The following is a 14,665-nucleotide window of genomic DNA, read 5'->3' as shown; positions in this document are numbered from 1 at the left end:
GGTAATATATTTGGCGACATCCTTGCAGGAACGGTAAGTCTCTCCAATCCAACCTAGGTGGTTATGCTTGGTCAAGTCTTTGAATATCAGATTTAATGTGTGAACCACACAAGGAGACCAAAATATGTGGGGATAAACTTTATTAACCTCTGTCCCAGCAAGCTTGCAATTGGCTGCATTATCTGTCAGCACTTGCACAACATTAAAATGCCCTACTTCTTGAATGGCATCCAACAAAAACTTTGCAATGTTTTTCCCTGATTTCTCCACGGTAGAGAAGTCGTCCGCATAGAGAAACATTGAACCAAACATATTTGATGCCAGTACATTAATCAGGGCTTTGTTGATCACGTTTTTCCATCCATCAGAGACAATAGGAAGCCCATATTCAGGCCAATTTTCTCTCAGAACACCTAGATCTCTTGTTACATTCTCTTTCTCATGGTCCAATAAAGTTGTTCTTGCTTTCTCATAAGAAGGCAACTTGTATCCAGACACAAAATTGGCGGCAGTTATCATCTCTTGAAAATATGGAGATCGGAGGACGTTTAAGGGAATCCCATTGGCGGCAAAAAATCGCAGCACTTTATGATCAACATCGTCTCTATCCTTTGCTCTAAAAGACTTGCTAATTGGTGATTCGCCAACCTTACTTGAAGAAGTCGCACCAAAGCTGGAAGACTTGCCAAGCATGTCTAACCGTGATTTCTTCGGTAGCAGTCTCCTAGGTAAATTCTCTGCTCTTTGGACTTGGCTTCTGATGTGCTCTTGTAATTGTTTGTCTTTTGCAACTGCACTGCAATATGCTATTCCTTGACCTTGACCTTGACCTCTTGGTGCTTTCACAAGGTGTGTGTGCACCCTTGTATAAGTCCCAGTGTAAACCTTCTTACAGTGCTTACATTTTCACTTTTTGGTTCCCCCATGTCCTTTGCCAGCTTTCTTTCCTTTGACTACGTGTGACCATAAAACTGTCGTTGACCTTGCGTTCAGACCCAACACTATGTCCTCATCATAATCTTCTTCCACATATTCTTCATCATAGTTGTATTCTAGGTCCCCTTCAAAAACTATGTCATCATCACCTACACCTTGGCCTTGAAATTCTTGGTCGACAGTCTTGTCCATCTTTCCTCAATTGCTTAAATGCAATTTTGAATCAGTAAACACTTTTGGAATCAAAATTCACATCTCATGTAGTGTGTGTCAACTGTCAAGTATAGTGTTTTTTCAAAAAGGACAGTGGCGCTAACTTCTTAGGATGATCCAATATTCCAAACCATTCATTTGTTGGGCTACTATGAAACGGGCTCCACTGTACTTTTGGAAAATGCTGGAGTTGATATAAAAATTCTAGAAAATTAAATAATTCTCAAAAGCCAAAAAGCTACTGGAGTTGGATAATTGCACTAACTCATCTTAGCACTACCATGTTTTGATAATTGCCCTAACTCATCTTGTCTTTTATTATTTAACGACATTAAAAAAGAAACCGTTTAACAGCAGGGCTACCATGTCAGTTTTGATAATTGCACACCAAACCCTTTTCACAAAAACCGTTTAACAGGGGGGTTTCATTTTCATAGAAACCATTCTCACTTTCTGTGAGAATGGTTTCCGTGAGAAACCATCCACAGAAACCGTAAAGAGAGAGAGAGAGAGGGGATTCATTTTCTTTCTTTTCTTTAAAAAAAATAAATACCTGAGTTCTTCTTCTTTCTTCTTTCTTCTTCTTCTTCTTCTTCTTCTTCTTCTGATAGCGAGGGGTTTGAGAGAAGGGGGAGTGAGGAGTGAGAGGGGCGGTGGAAGAGGAGAAGAGATAAGAAGGGTTTTTAGGGTTTCATCCAAAACCCTCGTTTTATACGAATTTAAAGGTTTTTATGGGAAATTACAAGAAAGCCCCCACTCAAAATATAACCCATCACCTTTGATAGCTGGTTAGAACAGTAATTTCACGTCGAAATATGGGAATCGCGATTCCCATCACTTAAAGAACGGATTTTACGTAATGGGAATCGCGGTTTCACATATTGTGATTCCCGAATCTTAATTAGGTAAAACCGCGATTTTTTTTTTAAAATAAAACGCGTATTTATAAATTAGGAATCGCGATTCCCCAATTTGGATTCGCGTTTCCGATTCAATCGACTCGAGATTCCCAGATTCTGGGAATCGAATCACGATTCCGATTCTCGATTTCGGGAATCGCGATTCCCCACCTCCAGGAACAAATCCTGCTTCTTTGGAAATTACTAATAAATATGATTTCCCTCTTAAGTGATTGCGAACTAATAATGCGAGAGTATCTTTCCACGATGAATGGGTTTTAGGAATTCCTAGCCACTAGTGGCATCATTCATCAATCCTCTTGTGCCTACATCTCTCAACAAAATGGTGTAGCAGAGCGGAAGTTGAGTTATCTTCTTGACATGGCTCGCACATTACTTTCTCAGATGCATGTTCCTAAAGTGTATTCGAGCGATGCCATTCTCACCTTCTTCCTAGCTAACTTTCTTCCCTCTTCCGTACTAGGAAATCAATCTCCCTTCTCGGTTTTACAACCTCAGGAAGAACCCTTTCCTATTACCCCTTGGGTGTTTGGGTGTGTTTGCTTTTGTCCATAACCTGGGGTCAGATGTGAACAAATTAGACCCACGTGCAAAGAGTTGTGTTTTCCTGGGGTACTCATATCCAGATCGGCTACAAGTGTTATAGCCCTCGAGTCAGATTTTTGTCTTCGCCGATGTCACCTTCGAATCTGTCACGTATTTTACTAGTCCTGCTCCTCTCGCTACGGAATCACCGGTTCCGCTATCTCTTCCTGTCCTGCCTGACCAGATCCCCCCCCCCCCAATTGCAGGACCAGTCAGTGTCCCCTACTACTCCTTGCAGGAAGCTCTTGCTCTCCCTGGGTGGCATGCTGCTATGGATGATGAGATGACCGTCCTTCAGGGGAATCACACTTGGGATATTGTGACTCCTCCACCATGTGCCCATCCTATTGGTTGCAGGTGGATTTATGCCATCAAATACCTTCCTGATGGGACGATGGAGCGCCTTAAAGCAAAGTTGGTTGCAAAAGGCTACACTCAGACATATGGGATTGATATACCGAGACATTTTCTCCTGTTGCCAAAATTCCATCTATGCATGTCCTTGTCTCTTTGGCAGTTAACTGTGGGTGGCCCTTATACCAGCTTGACGTCAAAAATGCCTTCCTCCATGGTGATTTGGTTGAGGAGGTGTATATGGAGCAACCTCCTGAGAATGTTGCTCAGGGGGAGTTGACCACCTCAGTTTGCTGCCCTCGCAAGTCATTGTATGGCCTAAAACAATCCCCCCGAGCTTGGTTTGGGAAATTTAGTGATGCCCTTAGGACACATTGTATGATGCGATGTGCAGTTGATCACTCCGTGTTTAGTCACAAGTCAGATGCTGGCCATGTTCTTCTCATGGTCTATGTGGATGATATTATCATTAGAGGGAGTGACTCATGTGGCATACAAAGATCGAAAATTTTTCTCCGAAAAGAATTCTCTACAAAGTAACCTGGTCGCCTCCGATACTTTCTAGGAATTGAGTGTCCTACTCGGCTATTTCTCTCTCCCTATCACAGAGGAAATATGTGGTGGATCTCCTAGATGAGACTAGATCCTTGGGAATAAAACCAGCTTCTACTCCCATGGATTTAAATACAAAACTTCTTGACCCTTGTAGATATAGAAGACTTGTTCACTGTTACTCACCCTAATATTTCATATGCAATGGGGGTTGTTAGTCAGCTCATGAGTCACCCTCGTACTTCACAGTGGGCAGCCGTGATTCTGATTCTTCGTTACTTGAAGAGTTCTCCAGGAAAAGTGCTACTTTTCAAGAAACATAGCCATATGAAGATGCTGACTGGGTTGGGTCACCAGCTGATAGGAGATCTACTACTGGCTATTGCACTTTTGTTGAGGGTAACTTAGTGTCCTGGCGCAATAAGAAACAAAATGTTGTTTCCAAGTCTAGTGTTGAAGCAAAATACAAAGCTATAGCAAAATACAGAGCTATGTCACATACCTGTAGTGAGCTTATCTGGCTGCCTCTCTCCTTTCTGGGATATGATCCCCTTCACCTTATCCAGCTCAGTTGTATTGTGACAACAAAGCTGCTATCCACATTGCAAACAATCCGATGTTTCATGAACATTCCAAGCACATCGAGGTAGACTGTCATTCCATTCGTCACAGGATCCAGCATGGAGAATTATGCACTATCTTCACTTGATCAGCGGATCGGCTAGCTGGTACCTTCACCAAACCCTTGAGCAAGGCTAAGTTCAATGACATTTGTAGGAAGCTAGGAATGCATAATATCTACGTTCCAGCTTGAGGGGGAGTGTTAGAAGTGTGTTGTTGTGTATGTAATGCCATAAGGGCATAGTGGTCATTGTACTTTTTCTCTCTTAATATAAATACTTTAGTGAGGGGGAGAGTCCCTAAACTCATTCTCTTCTCTCATCTCTTTTTCTCTTCAACAATTTTATTTGGTAATTTTCATTTGCCCATACCATATGTACTAGGAAATGAGTCCCTAAACTCATTCTCTTCTCTCATCTCTTTTTATCTTCCATTTCTCTTCTCCGTCCTATGCCAATGTGAAATAGTCGAAATGTTTCCGTTATGCCTGCCCAGTTCTCATCAGTCAAATAACTAAGCAAAACATTGAATTGAAGCAAGTAAGCAGTAATAGTGAAATACTTGTATGTTTTGTTTTTTGAATTCTCCCATTCGAGTAATGCCTTTGTCCCAGCGTTCCCTTACCTGGTTTCACTAGTAGAGTTGGTTAGTCTATTCCTACTATTAGGGCAAAGTGGTTAATGAATTTTTCCTTTTCGTTCTGATGTGGTAAGCCAACATGTGGGAAGATATGAAACCCAACCCTTTCTGTTCCAAGTGGAAGTCGTCAATATCGCAATTCGCTATATAGAAAGGTATAAAAGGTATATCGCAAGGTAGACCAAATCAAACTATCATTCAAAACTATGGTGCAATAGCTGGTGGCATATAGTCCAAATATCAGTATGTGTTACATATTATATTTATAAGAATTGCACGTGAAAAGTCGTACATGTACTATGCATAAATATTTATATGAATTACATGTGAAAAATGGTATCTACTAAATTATCATACATGTGAAAGGTCGTACATTTTTTTTTTGTTTTTTTAGCCTGGAATTTTGCACTGAAGTCCCGGGACGGACCCGATGATTTTATTAGAAAAATCCAAAGACCAAGGCCCAAACAGGCTTACAAAACAATGAGGACATGTACGTCTAAAGCTTACTTAAAAACAAGAAACATGATGAACCCTTAAGACTGAGACTAGGGATCCCCACACTATCACATCTCATTGCTCCTTTTGCCTCTTTAGGAAGATCCCTCCAGGAGAAGAATTGTTGATTGGTCTGACTATGGCATGCTTCATTGGCCAAAGCATCTGCAACTTGATTGCCCTCTCGATATTCATGAGAAATAGTGGGGGTAAGCTCTTGCAGTAGGCAGGAAATTTCTGTCAAATAGTATTGAATGACCCAAGGAATTTGAGAAATAGTGAAAGGTCGTACATGTACTATGCATATATGCCACTAAGCTTTTGTTGTTAAACTATTATATATGGTTGTCTTGCCTATGTTATGGTTTCTAAGTATGTATTTGTGCTTATTCAAGACTATATCATTTGAATATGTTTCCATCCATTTCTATGACTTTACAGGAATTCCATTGAAATTTCAAACTAAAACCGAAACTTAAAACCATTGCATGAACACCAGCAACGCCACTCTTGGTGTTTTCGATCTCCCTCTTGCTCTCTTCTTTCCGATTTTCTCCTATTTATCTTTTTAGACCATATATGTTTCTTTTGCTTTTGTTGCGTCATAACTCACAATGACTTAAGAGAAGAAAAGGAACAGTGGAGAGAACTTGTTATTTAAATGAGCCCTTGTTCTCTTCTCCTATTTCATCAAGCCTTCCCTCTGGAACACATCAGCACTCCAATTTTCATGATTCTGATCCTATCTTGATTACGTTTTACTCCTGGGGAAGGGCCTGGGAGCAGGAGAAAGCTTTGGCATGGCAGGGTCAGGCTTCGACCAAGGGAATTCTATTTCTAGGAAGGGCTTTGCAGTTTATGCCACTCCGGTTCTGGGGCCACTCCGGTTCTGAGAGAAGAATAGTAGATCAGGAATAGAAGTAGAGATTTTATAAATGGAGAAGAAAGATGATTCAAGAAATACCTTTTGTCGGGATTAATAAAAACAATGTCATGTTGGATCCCGGAGTCTCTGATACAATATAAAAGTTGAGTTAATCTATGGTGCACCTTTGGTGGAGAGAGAGAGAGAGAGAGAGAGAGAGAGAGAGAGAGAGAGAGAGAGAGAGAGAGAGAGAGAGAGAGAGAGAGAAGAGGGAGCATGCTATTCACTTCATAGCGTTTATTATCCAGTAATCGGTACTACAGTGTGGCAGGCTGGGAGTACACTGTGGCCCAGTAAACCTTTATTTGGTTGGACAACCAGTACATGTTCCACAACTTACATAGCCTTTCCTGAACGGATAAGAAGAAAATTAAAAACCGAAGCCTTTACTGAACCCTCTTAAGTAGGATCATGTGCATTCTTTTCGTTGAGTGCTTTTGGAACGATTATGCTCTCTCTCTCTCTCTCTCTCTCTTGGTTGCCTTATGCTTAACTCTAATTCATACAGCTTTTGGTGGGAATGGAAATTAAAGATGAGAAGCTCAAAAATTCTATAGTGGCATTGTCAGAGCTGCAGTTACCAATAAACCTGTGTTTGTAAAATGTATCTGCCCCTCTACCTATTTACTTTTGTTTAAATGTTTGGCCAGAAAGGTTTTTCAAGATTTGGTCTCAGATCCTGCTGGATTCTACAAAAACATAAGCACATGCATAGGTTTTGTAACTTCAGATAACATCCCTCCTAACAAATTGGAGTGGCACTTTAAATCTCCCTCAAAGAACTATCATTATCTCATTAGAATTCAATATCATGTCAAAACTGGTTGGGATTGATCTTATTTGATACTCAATGGCAAGGCTTATGGATCTTACAAATTTGACTTGTTTATTTTCCCTTTGCTTTCTGAGATTGCTTATCATATTGCCTAGTCCCACTTCTTCAGCATAGCAAAGTATCCGTGTTTAAACCATCCAAATAGGAATCTATGATTTAACACACTTACTCTTAAACTTTAAGCAATTCATAGCCGTCATCAGCTTGAATTGTCACTATGAACTTATCTGATTAGAATCTATGTCACAAATATTGGCGAGAAATTCAATTTTACGAGAAAATCACGATATTTTGATTAAACAATAAAATTGGGGGGTTGATGTTAAAAAATATCTTAGACTTCTCATTCACTCTAAAAATCCCTCAAAACATCATAAAACCTTCCACCTAAATCTAATTCCAAATTAAAAAAGTGTGTCTATTTGATATTTTATATTTGTAAATTGTTAAAGTATAAAAGATAAATAACACCTTTCTCCAACAACTTAAGCTTTTGGAGAAGTTGGTAAGTTAACATGGTATCAGAGCCAAAGGTCTCGAGTTCAAACCTCATGGATAGCAAAATCCACATGCGATGATCGGCCCAAAGTGGGACCACACGTGCAGGGGAGTTTTAAAGTATAAAAGATAAATAACGCTTTTCTCCAACAGCTTAAGCTTTTGGAGAAGTTGGTAAGCTAACATAAATTAATTTATTTTTACTGTTTTCTTCCCGATATGAACCCGAAAAAAAATTAAAAAAAAGTTAAAATATCCTGAGATTTTCCCTTGCCGAGAAATTGCGGAGAACGATATTTGTAACAGAGATTAGAATCACATCAACTTCCTGATTGTTCATTTTCATTGACAGATTATCGGCTGAAGCAAAAAAGGATGAGGCCGTAAAGCACGCTCTTGCAGTCCGTGCAGCTGTTACATCAGGAAATTATATCTTGTTTTTCAGACTCTACAAGACAGCTCCCACCAGCTTGAGTACCTGCCTTATGGGTATGCATTTCTCTCTAGTTTAGGTTTACTGTAGAAGATTTTAGCAGAGATAATCACGCCCTGGAAATTTCAATACTGCAGATCTTTATGTGGAAAAAATGCGGTTTGAGGCTGTTAAATGCATCTCCCGTTCGTATCGTCCTACAGTCCCTGTTGCATTCATTGCTCGGGTTTTAGGCTTCACAAATTCTGTGTCAGCTGAAGGGAGTGACGAGAAGGACACCGATGGACTGGAAGAATGTGAAGAATGGTTAAGGGCACATGGTGCGAGCCTTGCCCCAGACAATAATGGAGAAATGCAGCTAGACTCAAAGGTATTTTCAGAATTACAACTTAATTTCTTTTAAACTGCTGAATTTGTAGACCAGATTTATCCCAGCGGTTAAATGACAACACATGACCCTGAACCTTTTTTTTTTCTTGGAAAAAACATGACCCTGAACTTTATCTCTTAAAACAATAAAAAAGAAAAAAGAAACCAGATAGCCCTGAACTTTTGTTCTTTTATGGAACATCTTCTCTGATGTCACTCCTTACTACAGTTCACATCATATGTAGTCACTGAAATTCGAGTTTGTCAACTTCTCAGTCCTATGATTTCATAGAATTGGATAGTTAGAGTAAAATATTGGTAAGCTATGCTATTAATCAGAATTTCAGCCAAAATTGAATGTAGTAAGTTGTGTTCGATGTATTATTATTAAGACCATAGAAAAACATGAAATTCCCTCTATAGTTTCAACTCTTGTAAATGATATGCTGATGAGGGTCATCTACTTGAACATTCATTTGACCATTATTTTGTTGATCATCTAGACAAGTGGTTTTTGTTTTCCCATTATGGCAAAATTCATGGTAACTAGTTAGTTGTTGAATTTTTTTATTTTCCTTTGGTAAATGATATCAGCACTACCATGTTTAGATATTTCCACAAAAGTATCTTGTCTTTTAGTATTTAAAGAGCTGTCAAAAGTTTATTACAACTCCCAAAAAGATCTCACAAGCCCATTCAAAAAGAGACGATAAGCTGTACCGTGCAACTATAAAAATATGGTTGTGCTGATATCATTTCCCTTTCCTTTTTTTTATGTTAACCAGAATGTACGATAAGAAAGCATTATTATTATTATTATTTTATTCTTTTAGGCTTGCATTAAGTTTTACAGATTGTAAGCCAATAACATGTTGAATTCCATCATAGAAGCACAATCGTTTATATTCTAACTGGAGCTTGTGAAAATGCAGGCGACCTCGTCCAGTTTGTACATGCCAGACCCGGAAGATGCCGTTTCCCATGGAGACACAAGTCTCGCTGTTAACGATTTTTTGACTCGGACATCGTAAAACATAAAACGATTTTTTTCCCCATGTATTCATTATTGTGTATTTGGATATATAATATAGGGAAAAAATTAACTTGGGGCTTTGCTAATCTTTATAGGATAATGGTTTTCCATTATTCAGCAAAGCTCAAAAATAGTTCTAAATCTGTGTAATATTAACAAGGATGGATTATATGAAATGGGGATGACAAGATGAATAGCAGGGAATCTTACCCCTGGTCAATGTCTGTAGCTTGAAATAATTTTGGGATTTTGATGTCCTTGCTTTTTTCTGAATGCTGGTAAACCATCATCATATGGTGGTCTGATTTTAGGAGTGAAATAGCAATTCTTATTGTGGAAACTAGGCTACATTCTTTTAACCATTCTCATGATTCTGATTCTGGAAGTTATTTTCTTGTCGGTGGGGGCACATTGAGGAATTATAAATTGAATTTTACAGGTAAAGGCTCACAATTCCATTCATCCAACCCATTCATTTGTTGATCTTTACCATTGATAGGCCATGCCACCCTGAAATCTTCTCCATTAAGTGATCCTGACCATTCTTCCTACAGTGAAATCTTTGCCATTCATTTGTTGATCTTTACCATTAACAGGCTATGTCATCCTGAAATCTTCACCATTAAGTGATCCTGACCATTCAATCCTACAGTGAAATGTGGATGGTTCAGTAAGTTTGAAAAAAGTAAAATAGAAAAGAAGCAATGGTAGAAAAGTCCACAAACCAGAGGGCTAGGAAGGATTGTCTAATGCGGATATTCCTATATTCCTCTAAATCTTTCACTCGTATTTCTGCTGCCAATGTAAATCAAAGGAAGGATTAAAAATGATATAGAAACCTTTACGAGTAGTTCCCATTGGCCCATCAAATAGTGGTGGGTCTACAAATACATCTAAATTTCATGGTGGCCCATCAAATAGTGGTGGGTCTACAAAACCTTTATTAGATCTTCCTAAACATTCTTCTTTTCACTCTTTTGCCTCCATTTGGTTGCCTCCCTTAGGTGAAAAGAGGACAGATTGTGGTTTCATTATTTACATGAATAACAAAATGAAATTTCATGTCGAATTATTTCATAAAAAATTCAGACTCGAATGAGAACTGAGGAATTTGCTAATGTGAAAACAAAAAGGAGCCGCGGATTTTAAAATCTAATAGTGTAAAAGAGGGTTCATGACCAAGCTGCTGTATGCTGTCCAGACAACGCTTCTTGGATTTTAAGTAAGAAATCTCTCTCCCATCCTAGAATTTCTAAAACATGGGACAATCTCTTGCTCTCGGAAAGAAGGGCGAGAAAACAGAAAACGACCGCTGGTGTCTTTCTTCTCTTGTCTCGCTTGTACAATTTTGAGGAAATCCAAGATTCCAAAATCCGCGTATCTAAACGGCCCTTTATAGAAACATTCTAAAGCCCAAGCTGGGCGTATTCAAATGCGTCTCACCTCAATCACATTACCTTCATAATTATATAGAAATTTTTGATTTTCTTTTTTCCCTTTATGCCCTGCTTGGAATGCAGGAATTTTATGGAAAGAATTTTTTTTTTTTTTTTCATAATTTCTTGCTTTCCCATTGTTTCATTAAACGGAAAAAAATAATAATAAATTGAGCCACAGCAGTTCATTTATGATAATATCATTCAAAATTAACCCTAATCATATCATTTCCCTCTAAATTATGGGAAGAAATTTTTTTCCCAAGAAAACATTTTCCATCAGAAATGCTTTTCTTGCAATGCAAACAGATATCATTTCCCTCTGAAGAGTAGAAATATTTTTCCTGCAATCCAAACAGTGTATCAATCATATCATCAACAAAGAAAATTTAGCACCACATAAAATAAAAAAATAAAGAAAAACAGCATTTTTTCCACTACTCCTTAACGGACCCAGATCCGGACCCGGGCCAGACACTGACCCTCTCTTTCTCATACTTAATAAAAACAGCAGAGAGTGCAGAAGCCGTGTAAATCTGAATAAGTAGAGTCGGTGGTGCATGGTAAGAAATAAGGCTCTTCCCGGAGCCAAGCTCCACAAGCAGAAGAGCCACCAAGCCGAGCCCGGCAAGCCGCCCATTAAGCCGCTCCGAATAGGGGGAGAATCCGAAATCCACCTTTAGACCGTCCGATACGGACTCCTTAAGTGGGACCGGGGGTAAGAAGACGTTGTTGTTGTTTCCACTGCCCTTTTTTGATGATCTCTTTGCTTTTCTTAGCTCTGCTTTTTTTCCGGTACCGGAACGGTATCGGAGCCTGACTTGGGATAGCCGGTTTTCGAACCGGTTATCGTCGGTGGGTGAGGGAGTTGAGTCTGTGGGGGTGGTGTTGTTCTCCTTGTCTGGCTCAGCGGCACGTGTGGAGAAGGGACTAGGCTCAATGGCACGTGTGGAGAAGGTTGGAGAGAGGAAGGGGGGTGGTGATGGTTTGAGGGATATGGGAAATGGGTTTGAGGTGATGATGGCCATCTCTCTCTCTCTCTCTCTCTCTCTCTCTGGTTTTGGATAAGAAGCTGTTTGATTTTTTCCTTTTTTTTTTCTCTACTGATGTTTGGACTTGGGACAGCTAGTTTCATACTTTCATTCTCATTTCTGAGATTTTTAGTGGCTGTCTCAATTCTAAAAGGGCAAAAGATATATTTGCCCCCCTTTTCTTCCTTGGGCCCACCCTCTTCTAGTGTAAAAAAGTTATGGTTAATTGTAAATACATTATACTTTCTAAAATGTGGGGAAATAAGAACAAATTGTGGGTACTTTCTAAAATGGGCCTGTTTGAATTGCAAGAAAAATATTTACGACAGAACAAAACAAAAAAAAAGAAAAAGTTATTCACATTTGACAGAGAAATGATATGATTATGGATAATTTAGAGGGATACCATGATAAATAGAAGGTCCCTCTATTTATGTGAAAAAAGGAGGAGGAAAATTTTCCCATTCCAAACTTTTCTACAAAATTCTTGCAATCCAAACCTGGCCTAAATGCAAGAAATTATATGATGTGTGGCCAATCCATAGGGTGATCCAAACCATACATTTGTCCTGCCACAACTTAAATATTTTGTGGCCCAAAAAATAATTTCCATAGGATGATCTTAACCCTCCGATCTATAGAAGTTTCCATAATGTGCAGTACCCCTGTAGATCGTCCTACTAAATGGGGAAATCCTTTAGTAGGACGCGGCCACATTATGTTTGTGTTTGTATTGCGAGAATCGGGAATCGGTATCAAATTCCAATCCAATTCCAATTCCCCCTGTAAACGGAATAGCAATTCCAATTCTAGAGTTTGTGTAAGCACTTGAATTCATCTAGAATCTAGCGTTTGGTACCTTCCAGACTGTTGGAATGGAATCAAATTTAAATAAATATTTCATAATATCTAAATGCATCAAAGGCCTCATTGCCCCCCCCCCCCCCTCCAAAATCATGTTTCACTCTAATCGCTTTGCTGCGCTTGAAAACTCTGAAACCGATCCATCCCCCACTACGGAGTGCAACCAGCACCAAAATCATCTCGCAGATCATGGATCTTGGCAAAGGGTTACTCGGAAAAAAAAAAAAAACAAGCCCTCTACCCTTGCTTTCCTTTCTCCTCCAATCTGTGACATTCCTCCTCTTTCTAAGCTTTTATTTGGGAGGAGCCTTTGAAGGCCGGTCCTTGGTTTTCCATCTGTTTGGTTTTTGTCTTGGGTTGGCTGTTCTTGCATGTTTTTTATGCTTTTGTTGCTGTTCTTAATCTTTGGTTTGTCATTTTTTTGTCCCCTCTTTGTGCTATTCATCTTGGGGCTTGCTCTTTTGTTTGTCCCCCTTTATGTGTGGGGTTGTTTTTTCTTTATTCCTTGATGTATCTCTCTTTTATTATTATTAATATATCTGGTAGAGGTCAGCCTAACCCCAGCTTACCAATCAAAATAATAATAATAATTTCTATAGAAGACATGCAATGGCATTTTGGTCGATTTCTAATTGTGTGTTCATTGCATACTGAATTTTAGGAAAATACAAAGGTCAGATTTATTTTAAGGAAAATGATATTTACGCCCTTTTCATCACCAGGGACACCCATTCGCCAGTGTACTTTGCAATCAGAGCCACTGGATTTTTTTGACATAAAGTACATCATCTCCCTTTTTGCCATTGATACACTGTCGTTGGGTGTCCCTGGTGATCAAAAGGGGCGTAAATATCACTTCCCTTATTTTAATGCGGATTCCGATTATTCGCAATTGTGAATAGCACCCAAATTGCCCGACATGAATGCATGTACTTTTGGGCACCGTCATATCATGTTGGACCCAAATTATCTTATTGAATCCAAATTCAGTTACTCGGACCCAATTTTCAATGGTTGAATCCAAATTCTGTTGGACCGAAAATTGCTTAGTCGGACCCAAATTTGCTTAGTCAGATCCAAAATGAGTTAGTCGGACCCAAAATGAATTAGTTGGCCCCAAAAATGATTAGTCATTCATTGCTTAGTCAGATCCAAATTTAGTCCATCGGAGGCAAAATTCAAAATCTGTTAGCCGGACCCAAATTTTGATTAGTCGGATCCAAATTCAGTCCATCGGAGGCAAAATTCAAAATCTGTTAGCCGGACCCAAATTTTGATTAGTCGGATCCAAATTCAGTCCATAGGAGGCAAAATTCAAAATCTATTAGCTGGACCCAAATTTTGCTTAGTCGGATCCAAATTCAGTTAGTTGGATCCAAAGTGAGTTAGTCGGTCCCAAAATTTGCTTAATCGGATCCAACATTGCTTAGTCAGATCCTAAATATGTTAGTCGGACAAAAAATTGCTTAGTCGGTCACAAAATTTGCTTAGTCAGTCCTAAATTTTACTAAGTCAGCCCCAAAATGAGTTAGTTGGACCCAACAATATAATGCTTAGTTGATTCCAAAAATTTCTTAGTCGACCCCAAAATAAGTTAGTCGGACCCACTCAGTCAAATCTCAAAAATGTTAGTCGGACCTAAATTTGCTTAGTCGGCGCCAAAATGTAGTTTGCTTAGTGAGCCTAAAAAGTAACCCCGGGGGCAAATTTTGTCGTAGAAGTTTTTTTTAGGGCGATGATATTGTCACCCCCCCTGCGTACGCATTCGCCCCCCTTATTAATGCTTTTTGACGTCAAATCAAGCCAAAAGGGGAGCGAATGCGTAATTTAGGGGGGGTGACAATATCATCGCCCTTTTTTTATTTTATAAATTAGCATTTCTAAGAGTTTTTCCAAGCAATATTTTCATGTAATTTTTTCAAA

General features: G+C 39.1%; 2 protein-coding genes across 6 annotated transcripts in view; one reads left to right on the top strand and one right to left on the bottom strand.

Moving 5' to 3' along the window:
• SAC3A (SAC3/GANP/Nin1/mts3/eIF-3 p25 family) overlaps positions 1 to 9,782 on the top strand; it is a 67,894-nt gene extending 58,112 nt beyond the window's left edge. For all 5 annotated transcript variants that reach the window (XM_077376814.1, XM_077376816.1, XM_077376813.1 and 2 more), the window contains 3 exons: positions 7,929 to 8,065; positions 8,147 to 8,379; positions 9,311 to 9,782. In XM_077376814.1, coding sequence (XP_077232929.1) covers positions 7,929 to 8,065; positions 8,147 to 8,379; positions 9,311 to 9,409 — 469 coding nt within the window. In that variant the 3' untranslated portion in view covers positions 9,410 to 9,782. The remainder of the gene's footprint in view (positions 1 to 7,928; positions 8,066 to 8,146; positions 8,380 to 9,310) is intronic.
• Positions 9,783 to 11,162: 1,380 nt separating this feature from the next.
• Positions 11,163 to 12,004, bottom strand: LOC143885107 (FKBP-type peptidyl-prolyl cis-trans isomerase). The gene has a single exon (XM_077389102.1). It carries the CDS (start codon positions 11,873 to 11,875, stop codon positions 11,285 to 11,287), a length of 591 nt encoding a protein of 196 aa, XP_077245217.1. The 5' UTR covers positions 11,876 to 12,004; the 3' UTR covers positions 11,163 to 11,284.
• Positions 12,005 to 14,665: the final 2,661 nt, after the last annotated feature.

The sequence above is a fragment of the Tasmannia lanceolata genome, unplaced genomic scaffold (genome assembly GCF_043159265.1).
Source record: "Tasmannia lanceolata isolate RefF3 unplaced genomic scaffold, GAP_Taslan_0.1 ptg000002l, whole genome shotgun sequence".
In the NCBI taxonomy this organism is placed as follows: Eukaryota; Viridiplantae; Streptophyta; class Magnoliopsida; order Canellales; family Winteraceae; genus Tasmannia; species Tasmannia lanceolata.
The sequence above is the reverse complement of the archived record's forward strand: the minus strand, read 5'-3'. Positions and strand labels throughout refer to the sequence as shown.

Bases quoted from the DNA above. Each gene is read 5' to 3' on its own strand.
- LOC143885107 (XM_077389102.1), bottom strand. From the start codon at position 11,875: ATGGCCATCATCACCTCAAACCCATTTCCCATATCCCTCAAACCATCA.